At 40.6% G+C, this 23,850-nt stretch overlaps 1 protein-coding gene across 1 annotated transcript in view; it reads left to right on the top strand.

Annotated features, from left to right (window-relative positions):
* KHDRBS2 (KH RNA binding domain containing, signal transduction associated 2) overlaps positions 1–23,850 on the top strand; it is a gene marked incomplete at its 5' end in the record, with an annotated part of 311,700 nt that overhangs the window by 42,188 nt on the left and 245,662 nt on the right. Inside the window, one exon of the mRNA XM_084202170.1 lies at positions 19,752–19,879. Coding sequence (XP_084058296.1) covers positions 19,752–19,879 — 128 coding nt within the window. The remainder of the gene's footprint in view (positions 1–19,751; positions 19,880–23,850) is intronic.

Here is a 23,850-nt window from a genome sequence, read left to right as displayed (position 1 = left end):
ATAATAGTTCCATTTTTTGCTTGCAGATATTGGAATCTGTCTTCATATAATAATGATAGTCTAGCCTTTAATTTGTGTGCAGGAATTTTAATTGGTAGAAATGTTTTCCATAGCAGCATGCATCTTCTAAAATGGAGCAGCACACATCTTTTGATTAATGCAGCCTAAGTCACTGGAGTGTTCATGGTGGCAGCATCAATTTCAAGGCAGAAAAGCTAAAAAAGAATGCAGAAAGAATAGCAAGCCTGTTAATATCCCATGTGACTTTATTTGTATGTTAATATTTCAAAATCTAGATTTTCGGTTACCAACATGCTATTAAAATACTATTTTCTATTAGGAACTTGATGTTTTCTTGGTTTCATTAAAGAATGATGTTTTTTCCTGCACTTCTCTAAAATACTGGTAGGTAGATGCATGGATTCAAATGTAATGTGGTTTTTTTTCCCCTAAAAAAATTGAAATAAATAATTTTATGGAAAAGTCCTTTCATGTCTATTGTGTAATTTCAATTGTAGAAGTATTTTTAAAGTAGTACACTTCCTCTGTGTATTGCTTGACCCTGCTTGACTTTGACATCTTAGACTGTATAGAATATCCTAGAAAATACTACAGAGGCATTTAACATGTTAATATAACATTTATGTGGAGTTTATTTATCCATTTACTTTTTATTTTTAAACCATGATATATCAAGTTGCTAAGAGACTGTTAAGTATTTAGATAGATGGCAAAATTAATATTTAACATTAAGATTTCAAAATATGCCTGATCAGTGAGATGGTCTCTCTCTGCCCATTTCATTTCTCTTTTAGCTCCCATTCAGAAACAATTCTTTTCTTCCTCTCTGATACCCCTTCTTATTCTCCACCTAAGTGTAATCTTCAGATTTATTCCTTTGGTTTCAGGTGTCCTGCCTGAGAACTTGTTGCTGAAGATTGATGAAGCATGGCATGAACTTTTGTCCTTCTTCTCCTTTATTTTTGTTTTTGTTTGTTTGTTTGTTACTTTGGTTGATCCTGTTGTCTTTTTTCTTGATTTTCTGCTTCGTATTTCCTTAAGTGTCTCCTGGTCATCTTTTGGCCCCATTTCTCTCCACATTTCCAGATGCCTTGCCTTCTATCTTTATTCTGGCTTACTTTTTTTTCTGGAAAATATTTTTTAATGGAAAACAAGCTGTATCTATAGTGTCTAATGCCATGTCTTGTACAATATTTTGGAAGCAGTCACAATACTTAATTTTGCTTTCATTTAAGAAAATGTTTTTCAGCCAAGAAAAGAGTATAATCCATTGTAGTTTTTGGAGAAAACAGAAGAAAATAAAGGTGCAGATAAAAGTTTCTATTTCTTGTCTATTCTTTCCCTCTTTTTTTGTTTGCTTAATAATTTAATTATTTACTTACTTTTCTTTTGAAATTAGTCACACTTGCTGGTTTTGTAGATGCTTGAAAAGACCCATGTCTTTTCTTGAAGCATCCTTTTAAACAAATACTTTTAAAATGGACTTTAATATTCTCAACTGAGGTGCCATGAATCCATGTGTGGGCAAGAACTGATATGCCCCAGTTATTATCAACAATCATACCTGTGATGCAAGAGCATGTTGAGACAGGACAAGGTGCAATGTCTTCAAAGTGAGAGTAGGTTTTAATAATGTATTATGAAAAAATCCTTTACTGAGGGTGAGGGTGGTGAGGCACTGGTCCAGGTTACCCAGACAAGCTGTGGATGCTCCATCTCTGGGAATGTTCAAGGCCAGGCTGGGTGGGGCTCTGAGCAACCTGCTCTTGTGGAAGGTGTCCCTGCCCATGGCAGGGGTGTTGGAACAACAGGATCTTTAAGGTCCCTTCCAACCTTTAACATTCTGTGATTTTCTCCAGTACTGAGTGCTGTGTATTTTCTGACTGGAACAAAAATCTGTCTTATATTTTCATTACTCCATAAAATTAAAATAATGAATATATAAGTGCCATCAGTTCTTGCTATTGATGGCATCCATCCTAAAAGAGAGAAAGCTATAGGATTTTTGTCAGCCTTAAAAAAACCCAGCATTAAAACAACCCCAGCATTATACATACCAAGACCTGATGGAGTATTTTTTGTATGAAATGGTTAAAATTTGTTGAGAAAACAAGCACTCCACAAAAACATTAAATTCCCTATTAACTCAGCATCAAGTTGCAGTTTTTGTGTTGGGTTGGGCCTGAGCAGACCTGTTTTGCAATGGAACAGATTGTCTTGCAACACTGTGTACTCCTGGAAATTTTCTTCTTCGAGAATGAGCCTGTGGCATTTTCTGAACTTGAGAGGCTGAGCTAATCAAGGCAGCTGACAAACCCTTCAGCCTGCTTGTATCAGTGTGGGTTTGTCCAGGTTTGCTTTTTGGCCCTGTACACCCTTAGGCACAAATTGACAGATTTTTTTTTTTTTTCCAGCCTCTGACATGGTTGGCAAGAGACATATAACCAGATGAAAAAGTTTGTTAGTCCAAGACATAAAATTTAGACAAATTGAAAAATTTCCTTTCACCTTTTCATTGTGAATTGTATTTCTGCCTGTTTTTAAAATAATTTCTGATACCTAATCTGCAGCAGCATAAACACTTGCATCTGATTAATTAGGATGCTTCTTGTGAAGCAGGACAAGATGTGGCAGGTCTTGGAGATCTCTCTGCTGTTTCACCAGAGCTGGGAATAAAAAAGGCTCCTTAAGAGATGAAGTTTTTTGTATGATTGTTAATGAACAGTGATGTAAATTGTGAAGGTGACATATAAAGTAGGAGACAGGAAAGAAGTAAAAGGTGTTCCCAGATACACAAGGGTATAATGGGCAATTTTATTTGCTTGATGAGTCTAAGAAAAACAGTTGCTCATTTTCACTCTCAGAATGAAGGCCTACCTGCCTTTCTGGAAGGAACAAATTGCTCCTGAAGAAAAGCAGGCATATAGCAAATTTGTATGGTTTTCTGAGTAACAAGATTAACCAACATTCAAATTGGTGAACAAAACAAGCAGAAAGGTACTTTTTAGATGAAATTTAATGTCTCTATCTATTTAGAACATGGAGGCCTTCCCAGCCTTACTTATTCTGTGATTCTAAGATCAAGTCCATTAAGCAGCACTGCCAAGTCCACCATTACACCACGTCCCTAAGTACCACAAACTACATGTTTTTTGAACACTTCAGGGATGGTGACTTCACCACTTCCCTGGGCAGCCTGTTCCAATGCTTCACAAGCCTTTCAGTGAAGACATTTTTCCTAATAGTGAATCTAAACCTCCCCTGATACAAGGTCCTCTTGTCCTATCTGTTGTTACATAGGAAAAAAGATGGACACACACCTCTGAACACCCTCCTTACAGGTGGTAGTAGAGAGCAATAGAGTCTTGCCTGATTCTCCTTTTCTCCAGCCTAAACAACCCTAGGTACCTCAGATGCTCCTCATAAGACTGGTGCTCCAGTTTAATTTCCAGAATTATATTGTGGTTCTATCCTGTTCTGCACAAGTATTCATTGGGTTCATAGTGCTTTACTGGGCTGCAGTACATTATTCCCTGAACAGTTTAGTGATAGATATGCTAGTAAGGAGAAGGGTAACGATGAGCCTGCAGAGTGGCAGCTATGGGCTCCTATGTCAAAAATAATTTTATTATATTCCCTCTCAGTCATGTAATCTGTGCTTCTGCATTTTTCAGGTATTCGGTGTTCACAAATCATAGGGCAAAATGAGTACTGGGATGACTTTTATGGTAATTTTAAGAAAAATTTTCCAAGGAAATACAGTTAGTTTCTACAATTAAGTGGTCTGTCTGCCAGGCTCTTTTCCCCCAATATTTTCTAAACATGTTGGCTAATTTCAAATTTAGGGACAGTAGAAATTCATTAGTTACTGTCTTCTTACCATTTTGTGGCAGTGACAAAAGCGATGCCTGAAATCAGGTGTTTGGAAAAGAGTCATAATGCTCCTTAGTATTCTGGAAATGCTGGTTCCTGGAAGGAGCTCTTGTCTCCCACAGAACTGATCCCAGTCTTTTCCACACTGATAATACAGCAAGGTGCACTGGGCTTGAGGAGTGAACCTTTGAGTCTGGCACAGACTTTTATGCCAGTTTTTCTATCCCCTGGACTAGGAACTGCCTGGAAAGTGGGTGCCATTGCTTTGACTTCTCATGATGAAAAGCCATCCGTGGGAACTGAGTATATATTTGGCTTTATGACATGTTGCTGTTAGAACTGCAGGACTTCGGCATTAAGAAAAAGAAATGCATCTTTTTGACAGAGTGAAAAAAGATATTTGGGCATTTGGGCCAATGTGGTGTCTTCTAGCCAGCTGCAGTTAGGAATAGAATGCCTATCATTTATGGATATCCACTTGTGTAGGGGTCCAGCAAGGATTCAGACTTACTCCTGGACTGTAACAAGCAGCTGTGTGGATTCATCACAAGGAGGTTTCACTGTTTTGGAAGCTTCTCAGGTTGCTTGTTTCCTGGCAGCGCTCCTGCTTACTCTGGATTCAGTTTCATATAACTGGTATTTGTTAGTGATCCCATCTGTGATACTTTTTTAAATTCAATTGAATAAGAAGCAAAGGATCTGGTGGAGAAAAAAGGGATGCTTCTCATCACTGATTTTTAGATACATGCCAGGAGCATACACTCTACTCATATTATTTGAAAACATTATCCTGGGCCCCTTTTTTCCCCCTTGACAAGATAACAGGCTTTGATGAAGTGGGTTGCAGACAGGTTCAAACATGTCTTTTTCACCTTTTAAAATTGATTTCTAGAAATGTTGTTGGAGGAATCAAAGGATATTTGCAGGAAATGAAACAACTCTCCTTGACATCAATATGTTTTAATTTAGTGCTGTGGCCTGCAAAAGGAAAACAAGTATTCTTAAGACAACATGACAAATCTATGCGAAACGTGCAATCAGTTGTGATACCAATTTGCAGGAGTTTTAATTCCTTGTGTCAAATAACCCAAAGCAGTGACATCATATTACCTGATGTTAATGCGGTTTCTTTCTTATGAATGCAAGTTCACTTGAAATTTCCTTGGTTGCCATAGAGTATCCTATTTCCAGGCAGGACTGAGGTTTCCTGCTTTTTGTTGAGTAGTTTGAAAATAATTGGTTTATATCAAGTTGTAAGAATGTCCCTAATCCTGCCTCAGTTGCCAGAGCTCTTTCTTGCATAAGTAAATCATAGCCAAGAGCACTCAGGGTCACTTAACAAAAACTAGTATGTAGCTTGTTCCTACTTCTGATGTTGGTACTGGACTGGTTTCTGCATCCTTATTTAATGGCTGTTTCATTAAATGAACAGGCCCAAGCTTTGGCACCTTGTTCACCTGTCCCTGTCATGTCTGCAGATCAGTGGATGAGCAGCCAGTACTTAGACATGGCCTGAAGTGCAGCATGGGGGAGGGAAGCCTACTGAGTGAGGTATGAGCATGAGTGTGTTCTGTCAAATCCATTGAAAAATCAAATGCAGAAAAATACACAGGAGGTACTGCAATAAAACCTCCTCAGATTATTAAAATATCTTAAATTTTACATATTTTCTTTATTTCAGCGTCTTTTGTTTTCACTGCACATTTACAAGTGTGTTAATTCAGGTTTTCATGGGTTATATATTTTTTTAGATATTGCTAAAAATTTATCCTGAAGAGGTGGTACAGGAAGTTTGATCATCTTTTTAGTGTGTGCTACTTCCAGGGGGTTTGTAAGTGAAGGCTTAAATACCTTTCTGCTGTACAGATATCACTAGTTTAGTCCTTCAGTTTAAACATCAATTTGTCAAAAAGTTCTTCTTTGTAACTGTTGCTCTCAGTCTCATATTGCAACTGAAGCAGATGAGTCATTTTCCATTGTGATAGGAAATGGTGTAATCTTTGGATGAACTAGGAAATCCTGATAACATACAGTAAATCTCTCCACATCATTAAACTTGACATTTGGCTTAATATGCATGCTGGCTACATAGTCTTAACAAGCACCTGGATGGAACTTCTCTGTTAATGAAGTCTTCGATCAAACAATGGATATTGAAGAGAATGTCACTGTAGACAGGTGAACGTAATCATTCTTATCAGTACTTGAATGTTTTGTTTTCTTCTTTTGTGCTTTTTTACCAGTTATGAATAAAAAGTTTGAGGTTTTTATATATAACTATTTGTTTTGTATATATGAACACTCTCAGTATTTTCCTGTCAGTATAGCAGTCAGAGCCATTCTTTGCTGACAGAGCTCACTAGGAAGCAAAGGTCATACTCTGACACTAAAATCTCTTCCACCTCTCAGCTGCAAATTCCTTGCATTTACCTTGTGTTTCATCACCATCTCTTCTGAACTTCAGTTTTCCTGTCAGTCTTTCAGATACAGATGACTTTTGGAGCCCAAGATCTGAAGTCACATCCTGAATGAAAACTGCTATTTTGATGTTTTGTAGACTCCTTTCAAATACTTTGATAACTGTCTGAGCAGAGATTATCAGCTCATTAGTGGTATTGCTAACTGGAAAACCAGGAGAGGTCAGTGGGAAGCCTGAACTTCAAGCAAACTTTTATACTGGTTGTTAGCTTCAGTATATAGCATCTTTCATAGTTTTCAATATTGTGGACTTCTAGACATCAGTCTTATTCTGCAGCCGTTCAACCTCACAGTAGAGAAAAATCTGAAAAAGGCTAGATAAGAGCAGAAAGGAAAAAATTGCTGGCTAGTTCACATCTCTGTCTTGCTCTGAGGACAGAATAGCAAACATTATTATCGCTAATAAGTTCTACGACTGAAGAGAGTAAAAGAAAATTCCCAGAAACTGTGAAGAGGCAGAAGAGCTTCCTTTTGGCTGGTTACTCCAGCTGGGTAGAGCAACCCACTCAAGAATACCAGCAGGTTTCAGATAGTCAGGGATAGGTAATGAATATGTCACTGGTGGACTTCCCTGCCATTTCACTGATCGATTCATCTTTCACCCCTATGTATCTGTTCCATACCACACAATATGTAGCACAGCACTGATGCTTTTCGTCCAATTAATCTGAGAGAACACTTCAGCGTGTCCTGAAGGGTTTTGTTGAATAAACTTTGACACAGTGGAAACTACAAAAATCTTTGGCAAAAAGCTACTTTTCTTTTCTTAGATGTCATAGCAACACAGTTTTCTAGGGTGTTAAATTCAAGGACACCTAGAGACATGTTCACAAATAAATACACTTGTGATGTTTTTGTTGGTTTTTGCTTTATTTTTTACTTGTCCGAGTAAAGCTTCATGCTCTCTATTTCTTCTTTTTATGAGTAGTCTCATTCTCAGATGAAAGAAACCCAGGATTAAATAAAAAGTATTCCAACAACTTTCAGGTTTGCCTTTCCTCCAACTGGTGACATATTCGTTACACTGTCTAAGCTGCTCTGAAGGTAAGAGGTAAGGAGGGAGAACTGTACTGGGAACAGCTATTTAGTGGACTGCGCACCATAGTTAAACCAGTACCATTGCCAAAAACAAACTTCCAACACAGGTCAATTCCCCTAAGGTATGTTTGACTTCAAAGACGCTTTTGAAAGAACTTTAATCTTTAAAATCTTACCCAGTGGCTTGCTCTCTTTTTAACAATTTGATAAAAAAATATATTTAATCAATGTTTTATTTGTTCAGTTCCTTTAATAGTCCTTCTGAAATCCTAACGATAGTCCTTTTTTTTCCAAAGCTAGAAAGCACCTATATCTTGAAGCTGACATTGTTGTCACCCTTTAAATCTTATCAGCAACTTTATTTAGTAAGTCATCGCATTCAAAATGCATCCCAGATCTTTTCTTTATACTGCACTTGCTGATGCTGACCTTTGGATTGCTGTTGGTTATTTTTACTGAGGCGAGAAAGACTCCATCAATTTCCTGCAGCGAATTTCATTTTAAATAGTTTGGTGTCTTGTTTTGTGGTTTTTTTTTTTTTTTTTAGTGATTGCAGTTGCTATATATCTAGAATTACATGGGATGGTGTATCAGTGATAGTGGGAGTGTATTCAGCAGCTGAACTAGGATTATATGGACAACTGTCTTGAGGAACTACTTGGCAGTCAGACTTAAAACTCTCCATGGAAGGGTGCGCATCAGAGCAGATGTTCATAAATATAGTAAGAACAAATTTTTTCATTTCAGGACATTTCTAGTTATTTAATACTATTAGTATCATCTTTATAGCTTTTTTAATCTATACTGATCTAAGCGTTGGTCAGTAGATGGATACATTAGGTAATTATTTTTCTACCAATAGTATAATTTGGACAAGAAACTATCCTGTGGCATAGCTTTGCAAGCTGCTGATTACACGATGGGTAGAGCCAAAGTAGTGACCAGGCAGTAAAAATCAGTTGTCAGAGACTGAGAGAGGGGATAGAAACATAAGATTTTGCACACTTGAATTTTCCTCCTTTGTTTTTCTTGTTAATACTTTTTGGTTTTCATTTAATGAGAAATACAAAGTTCTTTAGATCTTTAATTACTTTTGTACCTATGTTAGTACATTTTGTTAAAAAAGTTTGCTAAGGATACAGGACTTGGGCAATCATGCTGTTTCTGTCTTCTAACTTTTTTGCAACAACATTTAAATCTTTTGGACAAATTCCAGAAGTTTGACAGACACAGATAAATCTGAAATTTTTTGCATTTGTAGGATCCTAGGATAGTTCACATTTAAAGGGGCCTTGGGAGATCTCTAGTGCAACCTCCTGCTCAAAGCAGGGCCAGCCAGGGGTTCAGACCAGGTTATTTGGGGATTTGTCCCGGTGGATTGTGAAATCCTCCAGTGGAGGAGATGGTTTATCTGGGCAACCTGCAGCACTACTAGACTCTGAGAAAACTTTTGCATATGCACAGGCCAAACTTTTCTATTTTCGCCTTTTCCCTGTTTTCTGTCACCATTGTGTCACACTCCTGTGAAGAGCATGACTGCTGAGCTGCTGTTAGATCCCTCAGCGCTGTCTCTTCACCACAATAAACAAGCCCAGTTCTCTCAGCCTCTTCTCACAGGGTGAGTGCTCCAGCTCTGACCACCACCAGTGGCCTCCACTGACCTTGCTCCACTCTGTCAATGTCCTTCCTCTTCTGGGGAGGAGAGGGCAAGTCTGGCCCAGTGTTGCACATACATGCAGTCTAATGAGTACCTACTAAAGGATCACTTTTCTGCAATTTCTCTATGTTCTATACAATAGGCAGCCTGATAGATGATAATGGCCATAAAATCCAACAATAAAAAATACCTGCATAATAAATTAAACTTTTAATTTACGCTGTCTTTTCAGACATGCCCAAATTGAAAAGACCTTCAGTGCCTTATGGACGGAATCTAGTCATAAGGGAAGAATCTGTAAAAGACTTTGAGTTTATCAATATGGATGCTTTCAGCAGTTCCCCTGTGTAATAACATACTATACCTAAAAGTTGGGTTTTTTTCAATCTGTAACATCACAAATAGATGCTTTCCCCTCCTGAGAAACACTAAATACCCATTTTTGTTTCTTCTCATACTGTGCCTGATTTTGCTTGTCTCTGTCATTCCTTTTTGACTTGCCTTTCAGAATTCTTTCTGAACATTATTTTACTAGCCACTTTTCTTGCTTGAGTGCTGAGGTGATTCAGCTTGACTTAATACAGTTACAAAGCTTCAGATTGTATTTGACTAGAACAGATAACATAAACATGTAGATCTGACCTACAATTATCTAACAGGTATTAAATTTATCACTGGCAGATGTATTTCCTTACTTGTATCTGATGTAAGAAGAATTACTCCCTTATCCTGTGTGAATCATCCCAGCTAGCTGTGTGACTTAACGAGTATGTGTACAGGAAAATGTTGTTAATACAATACATGAATGTGTTTCTGGGTGAATATAGTGAGCCAGGGGCTAATTTTTTAGTGGTCATGGTTGATTGTACTGTCCTTATAACCCCTCCCAACCACTGTTGATACACTCAATGTTTTTACTTTTAAGTTATCAATTATTAGGGGTTTGGATGTAATTTTTATTGCTGGAGACCTCTTAGGATGTTCACTTCCTATGAATCAATTTCATTTTAATGTATTCAACTATGGAGCCATCTGCCTTTTTTTTTTTCCTGTCTCAAAATTCAGTACCCCTGCTTTCAATTAAAATGTAATGCCTTGGACAGAAAATGAGCCTTCATGTATGTTTCTAGTATTTTCTGTTTCTAAAAATATGCTGGGATTTTTTTAACACTGTTCTAGGTATTCAGAGTTACCCCATTGTAATTTTTTAATGAACCTTAAATTAAAAATGCTTTCTCTAAATTAGGGCTGTGATTTGGTGATTGTTATTTAGCACTGGCATTCTTCCTCTTACAGTTCAAGCATTCTTTCATTAACCTGCAGAAAAAGTGTACTTCGAGTACTAGATAAGCTTGATATACATAATAGTACATGCATGCAAGAAGTTGGTGATACTCCCATTCCAGAAATCATTCCCATTAATAGAAACATATGATTGTTTCAGAGGGCTTGACCTTGTTAACAGCAGCCCATGATTCTTGATTGAAGCAGTGCCAGTACTGCAAATGCAAAGGCAAGAAAAGCCAGATAGGCTGCAAAATTCCTGTAAGTGGGAGGCAAATGTTGACAGCAGAAAGAATTGTGTAGATTTAACTTTTTTGGTGGGTTGGACAGACTGACAAGAAGAAAATTATTTTTTGAAGAGTTTTGACATGACTTTTAAGTGTAGCAAAAGGATGTTTTTACTCTGGGGTGCCTAATTTTAATGGAAAAAATATATTCATTAGAGAGGTTTTGTAATAGGTGTCAGGGACTTTGAAGAGAAATGTAATTAACATCATTTTATTGGCACTGTAAGAGTAAAGCAGAGAATAGTGAAAAAGAGCTACTAACTTAGCTTTCCATTTTATAAATCCATGAAGGAAAAATAAGCTACTCCCCTCAAAAAAATTCCACATAATTGGGCTGACCATATTTCCAGAATTTTACAGCTCAAAGTCTGGAGATGGCTCAAGATAAAATTTCATAAGGAATAGTATCTCTAAAAAGATATAGGTAGAAATGTGTTTTTGTCTCTGATACGTCTCTTGTCAGGGCCTCTTCTTGCATGACTGAAATGTTTTCTTCCAATGAAGAGGAATGAGGGATGTGTGTTATACAGAAGCAAATGTAAGATTACTTGTTAATGGTAAAAGGCAAAAATGAGGCATGTTTGAGGATTGATCCTGGAGGAGGTAGTTGAATAGCTCTGTGTCTCCCTGGTTAAATTTGGTTAGCTCGGAGCAAAAGTGAGTGGAAAATATACAAAGTATCTTCTTGAAATGCTTCATTTTTGCTTTTTACCTAAGATCAGTGGTGCAGAAAAGGTACCACTGAGATCTGCTGTTTGCACTCTATGGAGGAATGATGTTCATTATGGACATTTTATTTCCACTGGTGTAGTTGGTTGACACTGACTGACACTGACTGGATGCCAGGCACCCAGGAAAGCCACTTGCTCACTCCCCTCCGCATCTGGACAGAGGAGAGAAAATTTAATGAAGGGTTCATGGGTTGAAATAAGGACTGGGAGAAAACACCCATCAATTGCCATCAAAGGCAAAACAGGGTCAACTTAGAGATATAAAGTGAATTTATTGCTACCAAAATCAGAGCAGGATAATAAGAAGTAGAATAAAACCCTAAAAACACCTTCTCCCCAACCTGTCCCCTCCTTCCTTCCCAGCTCTACCTCCTACCCCAGCTGCACAAGGAGACAGGGAATTGGAGTTACGGTTGGTTCATCACCCATAGCTTTTCCTCCTGCTCAGGGGCAGGAATCCTTCCCCTGCTGCCCCATGGATCCCTCCCATGGGAGACAGTTCTCCCTGAACTTCTCCAGCATGTGTCCATCTCAGAAGAATCCGCTCCCTGTGAACTGCTGCGGTGTGAGTCCAGCCCACAGGCAACAGTTCCCCTCAAACCAGGTCACTTTTCCACAAGGTGCAGTCCTTCAAGGACAGCCTACTCTAGCATGGGTCCCTCTCACATCTGGTCTTCCATGTAGTCACAGCCTCCTCTCAAGTATGCACCTGCTCTGGTGTGGGGCTCCTCCATGTGCTGTGGGTGGATCTCTGCATCCCCATGGATCATCAGAGGCTGCAGGGGGACAGCCTGCTTCACCATGACCTTCACCACAGGCTGCACAGGAATCTAGGCAGTGGTGCCTGGAGCATCTCCTGCTCCTCCTTCTTCACTGACATAGTTTTTCTTCTCACATTTTCTCACTCTGTTCTTCTCTGGCTGTGATTACAACTGCCTCGCCATTTTTGTTTTGTGTTTTCTTTAAACATGTTATCACAGAGACATTACCACTATTTATAGTTGTCCCAGCCTTGGCCAGCAGCATGTCCATCTTTGGAGCCGCTGGGAACTGGCTCTGCCAAACTCTGAGGAAGCTTCTGGCAGTTTCTCACAGGAGCCACCCCTGTAGCTCCCTCTGCTTCCAAAACCAGGCCATGCAGACCTAATACAGCTGGTCACAAGATCCTATAGTGCCTATAGCTTTCTGTAAGCAGCAGCACACATTCCCCTGCACTAGGAACGCAGTCTGCAGCCAGCAGCAAAGCTGCGGGAGTCGAGCAGTAAAGAACTGCCTGCTGTGTGTCAGGACAGCTCTTGGGCTACCACCAGTGCCAGGGACGGTCCTGGTGCAGATGAGTGACGCTGGAGTGTGTTGGCATGTTCCAGCTCTCAGGGCAGGATGGTAACTGACCTTTTTGACATGTGCAGGAATGTACTCAAGAGCTGTGTGGCTGTAGTCTGGCATCTCTTGGTGGCTCTGCTTGAGCAGGGGAGGTTGCACTAGATGGTTCTCTGCAGATGCTTTCCTGCCTCTGTGGTTCTGTGACTTAAAACACACTCAAACTAAGAAAGCCCCTCCAGATTCCATGACATGGGAAGGTTTGAATGATTCTATATGCTCATGAAGAGCCAGGTTTGTCTCCCACAAGTCAATTGTCCATGTGGCAGCCACCTCCTTTCCTTTGGGGCATTTACCAGTGACTGCACAGAAAACTAACAAGCTAAACACAAACATCAGGGACGCAATGAATGCAACGTCTCACTAAAGGCTGTTGGTTCTGTTTTTGTAGCGTGTTTTGCAGGTGACCATTGTTTTTGCAGTTGGCAAGTAAAAGTTTTCAGCTAAAGCAGCTAGCTGTGTGTCTGTGCTGTGAGCAAGTTGGCAGCTTGATCTTGGCCTGGATTCCTTCATGAGATTGTCTTAATTCTTCTTTTCTGTGGTGGTGCTATGTAGCAGTCTGAATTGCTGCTAGCATAGTCCAGAGTAAGGAATAAAAAGGGACCTTTGTATAATATCCACAGATGTTTTATTCAGCCTCATGGTGAGATGTTCAGGTCCCAGCACCTACACACAGAGGGTCTCAGTTTCTCTCTGCAGGGCCCTGGGGGCTGACCCTGGTCTCGGGGCAGTACAAAGATGAGGGCCAGTCAGAGAATAGGGAAAGAGTGGCTCAGGAACATAGGAACAGACATAGGAACAGGGGAAGGAGCCAGTGGGTCTAACAGCTTTTTGAGGGAAGCTTCTTGTGTCTCCCTAGACCAGGGAATGCCCCCCCAGGGTCTCCACAGTACTAGTCATGGAGCGACATGAGGAGTGTACACAGTAGAGGCCAACTGTAATTCAGTACAAAAATTTAATACAGTTTGTCTTGCTCCAGTAATTAGTGTATTGCCTCTGTCTTTTGAGAAGACTCCTCTTTTTGCTCCAGTCTTACTTAACAGTGCTTGACACAACACTGTTTTTTGATGACTTTGGTAGTCTTTGGCCATGGTCTGACGAGCCTGTAGCCTGTAGTGCCACGCTGGGCATTAAACTTGAGGCCTTGTACAGGGCATAGCATGGGGGCAAATTTCTCCATGAAGGCTTTGGGGGTTATTGTTAAAGTCTTTAAAGAAGAAGAAGGAAAGCCTTTTCAGAGGCTTTCTTCCAGGTATTAGATTTGGATTAGTATTATAGGCAGTGCCTTTGAGATAGAATAATTGTAAATTGACTTCACTGTTCACTGCTTCGTTGTGAGAAGAGTGGTAACAGGAGAAGTTACTCTGGGTGATGTTTGGGATAAAGCATAAGAAAACAGGTGTGGAAGGACAAGAGATTTCCTAATAAGTTGCTGATGTCTTTGGTACCAGGGCAAAAACAAGAAGAAGTTGGTCACACTGTAGAAACCCAATATAGATAGAAAGGCACCCCCATACAAAATGTTCCCCATTTTATACACAAGTGGGTACCATAGAATGCAATGACAAAATTAGCAGTGAAATTTCATACCTGTTATCCTCCTAACCTGAAAAGGCTTTGTAAAGGTGTCTTTAGATTTTCAGATGCATTTTTTGATGGAGAATAGATCCTTAGCCTCAGGTTTGAGCATTTGAATTGACTTTATTTTTGCAATTGTTAGTAGGGGCTGATTTTATTTAAAGTAGTATCATTCCTGACACTGGTAAGAGGGCATGCAGTAGTTCCCTTGTTTGTAATGTGTCCTACCAGGCTTGTGCCCAGCATGGCTGCGGGACCTCCATGGGGATCAGTTCTTCTACACCTGGCGTCTCCGCTGATGGCGCTCGCTCCACCTCATGGAGGTTAGGATGTCATGTTCCATGCTGCTTAGATTCTCCTGCAGTGTTTGGTGCTGTGTGCTGCGGGACCTCCCCCGGGATTGGCTCCTTGTCACCTGCGGTTCGATGAAAGAACTGTGGTGTGCTTGCTGAAGGCGCTCACTCCTCCTTGGGGAGCCATGGATGCCCTGTTCAATCTGTCTCGCATAGCATTCCATCCTCCTTGGATTCTCCTTCAGGGGCAGTGTGCTGTGGAACCTGCCTCGGGTTCGGCTCCTCGTCACCTGCGTTTCTGTGTAAGAATGCTGGCGTCCCCGCTGTTGGCGCCTGCTCCTCCCTGAAGAGGCACGGATGAACCAGTCGTGCCTTAGAGCCCGTCCCTCATCGCGTTCCATCTCCCTTAGATACTCCCTCAATGTCTGGCTGGAAGAGCTGCGTGACCTCTGCTGGGATCGGCTCCTTACTGCCCTCGGTTCTATGAAAGAAACCTGGTATTCCTGCTGACGGCGCTTACGCCTCCCTGAGAGGGCACGGACGTGCTGCTTGGTCCTTCGGCCCTTGTCATGAGAAGTGCTCGGAGCCGGGCTCTGCCGCCGCCTCCTGCTGCTTGAGTGGTTGTAGCCCTGGGCCTGCTGGACCCTGGCGTGGCCATCGTGATGCCTCCTTGGACACCTGCTTCGGCTCTTCTCTTGGGCTCTGCCACGGCTGCCCCCACGGCTGCCCCCACGGCTGCCACCACGGCTGTCCCCACGGCTGCCCCCACGGCTGCCCCCATGGCTGCCACCACGGCTGCCCCCACGGCTGCCCCCATGGCTGCCACCACGGCTGCCCCCACGGCTGCCACCACAACTTCTGCTGTAAGACTTGCGGTGCTGGTGTCCTGGGGAGTTATGCTGACCTCTTTCTGCAGAGCAGGACCCAGCTCGCTCTCCTTGAGTCTGGCTGACAGAGCTGATGGACTCCTCGATAGAGTGCACCTCAGAGTTGTTGTCTCCCACCATGTGGAATGTGTATGGGAAAGGTGACTGGCGTATTAGGCCCTCTACTCTTCTGTGGAACCACTCCACCATGCAGTAAAAACAGAAAGGGTGCCAACGCCAGCTCATGGGAGGTTGGTCATTAATGCTGGCCCGGCAGATTGGGCATCTTAGGTTCTCCGAAGCACCTGGACATGCGGCCCGGGATACCTGGCTGGTGCTGGCAGCAAGGGAAGAGGTGCCACTTTCAGCCAAGTCTTCCTCTGAGGCCATTTTGACCTGCAAACCAGAGAGATAAGCTATGTGTGCCCTGCTGCTGGGGACACAATCTGCAGCCAGCAGCAAAGCTACTGAAGTCAAGCATTAAAGAACTGCCCACTCTGCCTCAGGACAGCACTTGGACTGCCACCAATTCTAGGGACCATCCTGAGGCAGATGAGTGAGTGACACTTGAGTGTCTTAGAATGTTCTAGCTCTTGAGGCAGGAAGCTAACTGACCTCTCTGATACGTCCAGGCAGGAGCTGGGTGGCTGGGAAAGGAATTCCTGGCCTCTCAGCAGCTGCAGACAGAGCCTGAGCGCATGGCAGACTGGGACCAGTACCCCAGGTCCTGTCAGTGTCCTTGTCCAGCAAATCTTCTCTGTGCCCTCAGAAAGCACACAATGGGATGGGGATCTTTTTTCCCCCCCACCTTCAGATGTCTGTCCCCAGTGGCGGAGGCCAGACGCTGTGGCCTTTCGGGGCTTCCCCAAGCATCCAAAAGGCTTGCTGGCACACATGTCACAATGACTCGCTGGTGACATCATGGGGCTTTCGGGGACCACGCCCAGAAGACACAAACTGCAGCCCTGGGGAATGAAAACTTCCAAGATAGCTCATCTTACACGGCTGCTCCACTGTCAAGCAAAATCCTAATGGCATATTCTTCGTATAAATTCATAGGTTTTGCTGATCATGCTCAGTCCTGTGTTCTGTTCTAGAAATAAACCAGCTCAAGGCATTTCTTGCTCCTCAGTCAACTTTGCAGGTCAAAAGAGGTGATAGACCACTGGAGCAGTCTGTCCAGTGTGCAGCTCCCCAGCATAGGTAGAGATGGACATACTGGAGAGTGTCAAGTAAGGGTTCACAAGGATGATGCAGGGTCTAGAGCATCTGTTCTACAAAGACAGGGTAAGGAGTGCTGCCTCCAGGCTGTTCAATCTGGAGAAGGCTCCATAGGGATCTTTTCCAATGTATACCAATAACTGAAAGGAAGGTACAAAGAAGACAGAACCAGGCTCTTTTGAGGGGTGCCCAGAACACAGAACTTCTCTCTGAATATTGAGGAACTTTTTTACTTTGAGGGTGACCAAGCACTGTCAGGGTGCTTGTGGGCTCTCCCTCCTTGGAGATGATACTCAAAACCTGTCTGGCTGTGGTCATGGGCTAGTTGGCACTGCTTCCTGGTAGAAACCTGATGTCCCCAGTGTCCCTGCTGCCTTCTGCTGTAATTCTGGGCTCATAGCCTGGCCCTCATCACGATCCCTTTTCATTTGCTTCTCTCTCTGTGTTTGACCTTAAGTGCTGTGAGACCTCCCCTAAAATGGGCTCTCTGTTGCCTTTCATTCCCTGGAGGAAACTCAATGCCCCACTGCTGTTTCTTGTGCTTCCCATAATAAGCTGGGACTGGCTCTTCTGGATTTAGAGCTCAACCCTTGTCATGGAGTGAAACCATGTGCCACAGCTTGTCTCGGTCTTGGTAGATCAACAAACTCTTGTTCACATAAGTCTGATAAGCGCAGCTGAAGTAGTCTTGCGTTAGCTTCAGCAAAGATGCCACTTTCATTCCAAAACTTCCATTTACTCTCAGTTGAAAACAAAGCACAAGGCTGGCACTTGTTGCAAGGCCTGGTAGATGATTCAAAGCAGAGCATTTTGTCTTAACCTTTAGTACCAATCCCTACTGACCATACAGACTTTTAAGTATCTTCAGCTTTCCAGGAGAAGGAGTTTAGTTGTTTATAAAACCAATGGCGTCCTGGCCTGTCTCAGCAATAGTGTGGCCAGCAGGAGCAGGGCAGGGATTGTCCCCCTGCACTCAGCACTGCTGAGGCCACACCTTGGATGCTGTGTCCAGTTCTGGGCCCCTCACAAAGACATCGGGGGGATGGAGCGAGTCCAGAGACGGCAGCAGAGCTGGGGAAGGGTCGGGTGCACAGATCTGATGGGGAACAGCTGAGGGAATTGTGGTTGTTTAGCAAACAGAAAAGGAGGTTCAGGGGAGACTTCATTGTTCTCTTCAACTACCTGAAAGGAGGTTATAGTCAGGTGGGGGTTGGTTTCTTCCCCCAGGCAAGTAGTGGCAAGTGAGAAGACATAGCCTCAGGCTGTGTCAGGGGATGTTCAGGTTGGACAGCAGGAACCATGTCTTCACAAAAACAGTTACCAAGCCTTGGAACAGATTACCACGGGGCGTGGTGAAATGACTGTCCCTGGAAGTATTCAAAAGACGTGTAGATGTGGCACTTAGAGATGTGGTTTAGTGGTGGACTTGGCAGAGCTTGATTACCAGCTGAACCTGATCACCTTAAAGGTCTTCTTGAACTTAAACTTCCATGGTTCTAGTGAAATATATATGTACATGTAGATTGACTTTCCCCACCTGCCTTTTAGAATTATCTAATTTAGTACTGTGTTCACAATACATTTGGGAAATTCCATTTTTTCATTTAGTACTTACTGTGCTTGTAACACTTTTCACTCTTTATGCACCTTTGTCTCTGCTCTCTGTACCCCATAGCACACCCCTTTGTATAATTGCATTGGATCTATTTTCAAAGAACTTTTTATCTATTAAACCTGCCCAAATGAGTATTTTACTTACTTAATTGATGCTTGCTGCTTTCCAGATTAATCTTCCACTGAATGCAACACACCACATTTTTTTACATGTGTTCAAGCGTTTTACAATAATGAAATGTTCTTCTGATGCTTTAGTGGTTGTAAATAACTTTTTAATCCTAAATTATTGAATATATATCCCATCTGAGGTCTTTTAGGTGTGTTCTCTGGGAGGTTTTAAAAAAGCATATGACTGTAACATTAGAGAACTGTCTGCTGGTGCAGGCTTTAAATAAATAATTTCATCTCATAAAAGCAGCATCAACATTTATTAACAAATCATGACATGGGCTGTTCTTTTCAACACATTTTTTCTTCATGCTTGTTGGAAGTCAAAGAAACTTGTATATGAATGTTAGAGAGTGCTGTGACTGTGTTCCTCCTTTCCACTCTTGCTTTCCCATCCTTGAAGCAGCATGTTTCTGAGACCCACAGCTGTCCCTTTTCAGATGTAATTCAATTATAATTAGCTCATTATAAGCATTCCCACTTTCTGTGCTCTCAACAATGTCACTGCTGCACAAGCAGTTTCTTCCGTGGTACCTGTACTGTGAGGGAGCTCTCAGGCACTATATAAGATGCTCTTTGCAGGACGATGAATTCAATTATTTGTTGTTATCCATCTGTTATAGAACATTAGGAGATAAAGAATTCAGAACTATTCTACTGAAAATATATATTTTTTTTAAATTTTAAATTCTAGAGTGTTCTACAGATTAGCAACTTTTTATATATATATATATAAATGTTTTTTACTGCGTTTCTTAATTGAAAAATTTTTTTGAGCAAGAGTTAACTTTATTTCTGATCTTTAACTAATTCAGAAGTACTTGAATGGAAACTCAGTAACAAGAAGAAGTTTCTTCTGTTTTCTAGTATTTGTACTGAAAGTTAGCTATTGCAGTTAGAATCCAGCTTAGTTCTGACAGGTCACATTTACAAAAAGGATTGAGCTGTGATGATGCTATTCCCTTTAAAAGACTGACAGCTGGAATTGTAAGCCTCATCTATTCCTGCTCCTGCTGAGATCATTTGGCTTCCCTTTCAGCTGGGGAAGAATTAGTTGTGGAGTGTGATCTGTGGATTGTCACCTCTGCCTCTCAGCACTGCTGAGGGTCCAGGTTCTCCTAAAGACAGCAGTCCCTGTCACAGGAGTGCAGACAGCACAGGTGTTCAGTGCACGGTCTGGGTAGGAATGTGTAAGTTAAAACTTCCTAAGGATGACAACTACCACGTCACTGATTGTTCTGTTTCGTGATATTTTTCAGAAATGGAAAAATTTCAGGGTTCCGAAGGCAAGAAGGAAGATGAAGAAAAGAAATATCTTGATGTTATCAGCAACAAAAACATAAAGCTGTCAGAGAGAGTTCTGATCCCTGTCAAACAATATCCAAAGGTACTGTAAATCTAGTCTAACAATTGTTTAATATTTATTAATATAATGATGAAAAAGTTATACACAACCATTTTTATTGAGTCATAATATGCAGGCTTTGTGGTAGTAAAAAAAAGAAAAATTAAGCTCCTATTTAAATGTATCTGTTAGCCATTACATGTTTTAGCTTCTGTCTCGGGGCCTTCAGAAAAGCAATTAAAGTGAATGAGATTTTTTTTTTTCAAATTCAGGTAGGTCTTGTCCCTATGCAAACTGCTGAGGTTTTTTCATCCTTTCATAAAATAAAATACCAGTTGCCCAAGAAAAAAATGTTCCAGTAACTCAGAAAAGCTTTCTTGTAGAAGAGTTGGGGGATTTTTTTCTGGTGTAATAAGTTTTAAAGGATCAGATGTCAGGATTGCTGAAGGCTGTGACTGAAAATGTTTATTGCTGTTGATAAAAATCAAATGTTTTAACATCTAAGACTTCCTTATTAGTTCTCATTGTTACATACTTTATTGCAGAAAAATTATTTTATTTCTTGCAAAATTTAGCTGCTCCTGGGAAGTTTTTGGTTTTATATTTTATAAGAAAATATTGGGTTTTTTGGAACTTGGGTGTTTGTTTGGTTTTCTTATACAGTTTTTAATTGTACATAAACAGTTATTCCGATAGTATTCATACTGAAATGATAAACATCTCTGTTTGTATCCAGAGGATTTTTTTCCTTGCTGATTTATTATCACATGGTACATGGTTCACCATTAGCCTTGATTACACTTTGAGCTTTTTGCTTTATACTTTCATCAGAGCAATAAATTACAATTGGTAAAAAGCTCATCAAACAAAATGAAAGGTGTAAAAAAATTGAGATTCAATGATTCTAGCTGACACTTACCTCCTGACTAGTGAATATAAAACTGAGATAATGTAATAATCCAAATGGTAAAGACCTTAGAAACACATACAGTGCTATAAGGAATGACTTTTTTGCTGCATAGCCTGAGGTGCTTTGCCTTGATTTGTGATATTTTGTGTAAATGCTGTAGGTGACCTGAAGTTCTTAGTCAGGATGTAATAGTGCTGTAACTTCGTAACAGCAGTGTGATAATAATTCAGAATACTGTTTGATGAAGGTAGAAGAATAAAAGACAAACTATTTAAAAGACAAAACACTATCATCTATCCAATATAGCACCTGAATGTGATTAAATTAGCTTCATTTACTTTAATGAATGTGTCATATTAATGAATAGTAAAAGATATAAGGCATTTTTTACAGCTTTTGAGTGGTGGAGCAAAAGAAATCAGTGTGATGGTAATGAAGTACTTATTCAGTAATGCAGAATAATCTCTTGCAGGGTTTCTGTAGTTGATTTGCTAGCAATATTCCCTGCTTGGCATGGAACTATTCCCAGAACTGCAGGTTTCCTGATACTGTCTCTAGGATCTATCTTTCAAGGACTGCATTTGCACTTGGTATCAAATAGCTGATTGCTGTTATCTAGTGTCTTGTCTTTTCTGGCTAATTGTATACATTAGGCAAATCAGCACCCAGCAGTTGCTTCAGCTTGCTTTATAAATAATGAAAAAAGTAGAAAATAATTAGGAGGATTAATTTTATATATTTGGTAGAATGTGTTAATAATAGCAGTTGATCAGACTTGTATTTATAAACAGTTAAGATAATTACCATATGATTTCACTTAGGAGTATTTTCTGTTTGAAAGATCATTATTATAAATCATTCATTCATTGTTTGATGATAAATTTTCTTGGGCAGTGCTAGGTAAGCAGGGTTCTGTAAATATGCAGAAATGGTCCAAGTGTATAAAATTGTTGAAAAAAAATTCTGCCCAGTTAAAAACCATATAAAACAACAGTTTACAGGCTCTCTGTTTAGGAATGAGGGCAGCTCTTGGAAGACATTTGCACTTACTTTAACTTCATGTAAAAATATAAAGTGCTCCAAGGGAACCTTTGGCCTAAAAATGTATTATGGTCTGTAGGCTAAGCTTCAATGACAGCTGTAGAGTCAGCAGCAGCATTTTAAGGTTTGAGCAAAAGTTAACACAAAAGGCTTCTAGTGGCTAAATAGTTCTTGAAGTTGCAGAATAAGCCTTATGAAACTCAAGTCCACAGTCTGGTGCAGGCAACAGGAAAAAAATATCAAACACTGTGATTATGATTAGCAACAGCTGTCTTATGTTACCAGCTGGTAAAGACACAGGCCTCTTTCCTCTGCTCTAAACCAAGGATCTAAAGTAAAGACAGGGTGTTAGTTGATACTTCAGCAATGATCTTTTCTGAGGTTCATTATCTTAAATACCAGCAGCCCAGGTAAAAACAGCATATCATTTACACACACTCCACTGTGCAGCAGATATTTTTAATGCAGTCAAAATTTCTCTTGAAACAGTGATGCAATGTCTTTGATGATCCTTCTTTCTGTCCCATAATGCCTTTTTTTTTTTTTTAACTTTCATGATATGTGAATTCCAACTAAGACTTGCGTGCAAATACCTCAGGGTTTCTTTAAAAAGACTTCAGCAGAGATCAGTGTGAATTTATTTCAAATACATCAGATATGGGAAAAGAGTGGGTTATTTTAAAAAAAATTTAAAAACTCCCAAAAATCTGGAATTATCTTGTTGCTGAAAAACAAAAGTAGCGGTTTAGATGCTTGGTGGGCAACTTTGTCATTTGCATGGGAGTACAAATTTTTGCCATTTACTTACTTGTAGTTTGGCTTCTGCTGTTTCCTGTAGTTCCTACCTTTTTCTGTGATCACTTCTTTAAGGAGCATCTAAACTGGGCTTTGCAAATTTGTTCCTTTGCACAGCTTAAGAATTTGAGAGCTTGTTTAAAGCCTTAGCTTCATGTAGCACACAGAATAGGAAGTTTTTGTTTGCAAACTTGTTTGATACACATTGTAAATTAAAATATTGCTCACTTTGGTGAAATTCTGCCCTCATTATCCCTGGCTTCAGCTTAGCTGGGTTTCAGCCATTAAGGAATAGCTCAGTTTTTTAATTTCTTTTGCTTTCTGTGAGTGCAGATATATGAAATAGCCGAAAAGTTAAAAATAAACAGTATGTGCATAAAAGTCTTAAATATTGCAGTGCATTTGTCTTGGTTTGACCTCAGCCAGCAACCAAGCCTCATGCAGATACTCACTCACTCCTGTACCTGTGAAGTGGGAGAGAGATGGAATAGTGACAGTGGGCTGAGACAAGAGACTTTAATAGCTAAAGCAAAAGTTGTGCATGGAAGTGAAGCAAAATCAGGAATGTCTTCACTGCTTCCCATGGATAGGCAGGTGTTCAGCCATCTCCAGAGAACAGGGCCCCATCATCTTTAATGGTGACTTGGGAAGACAAATGCTGTCATTTCCAATGTCTCCCTCTCCCACCTTTATATGCTGGGCATGACACTGCATGGTCTGGGATATTCCATTGGTATTTGGGGTCAGCTGTGTGTCCTCCCTACTTCTTGAGAATCCACAGCCTCCCTGCAGGTCAGGTGGGATGAGGAGCAGAAAAGCCTTGACACTGTCAATGCTGCTCAGCAATATCAAAATCCTCTCTATTATATCAACATTGTTTTCAGCACAAATCCAAAACACAGACCCAGACTTTGCAGAAAGTGATCTCTACCCCAGCCAAAACCAGCACAGCATCTGTTACTATTTTAAAGATTTAGTGCCAAATATTGTTAGTTTAAATTGTTTTATGCTTGATAAACTCATTACTTCAAGGAAATAACTTAGACAAACTCAGCAGGTCTAAAGAATTTATTGTGAAGGGTGAACTTTTCTGTTTTTATTCTGTCTTTAATGTGTAACTCAGACAAGTAACATGATTTCTACTTAGCATTCTCATTCTTTCATGTGTTGTTTCTCTCAAACCTAATGGTTGTTGTTATGCTTTCAAAGCAACTGTTGTCATATTAATCATCTGCAGGTGATTTGTGTGTTCAGTTCACTTTTAAGT

The sequence above is a fragment of the Fringilla coelebs genome (assembly GCF_963513975.1).
Source record: "Fringilla coelebs genome assembly, chromosome: 3".
Lineage (NCBI taxonomy): Eukaryota > Metazoa > Chordata > Aves > Passeriformes > Fringillidae > Fringilla > Fringilla coelebs.
Note: the sequence above shows the minus strand (reverse complement) of the source record. Positions and strands in the feature narration are given on the sequence as shown.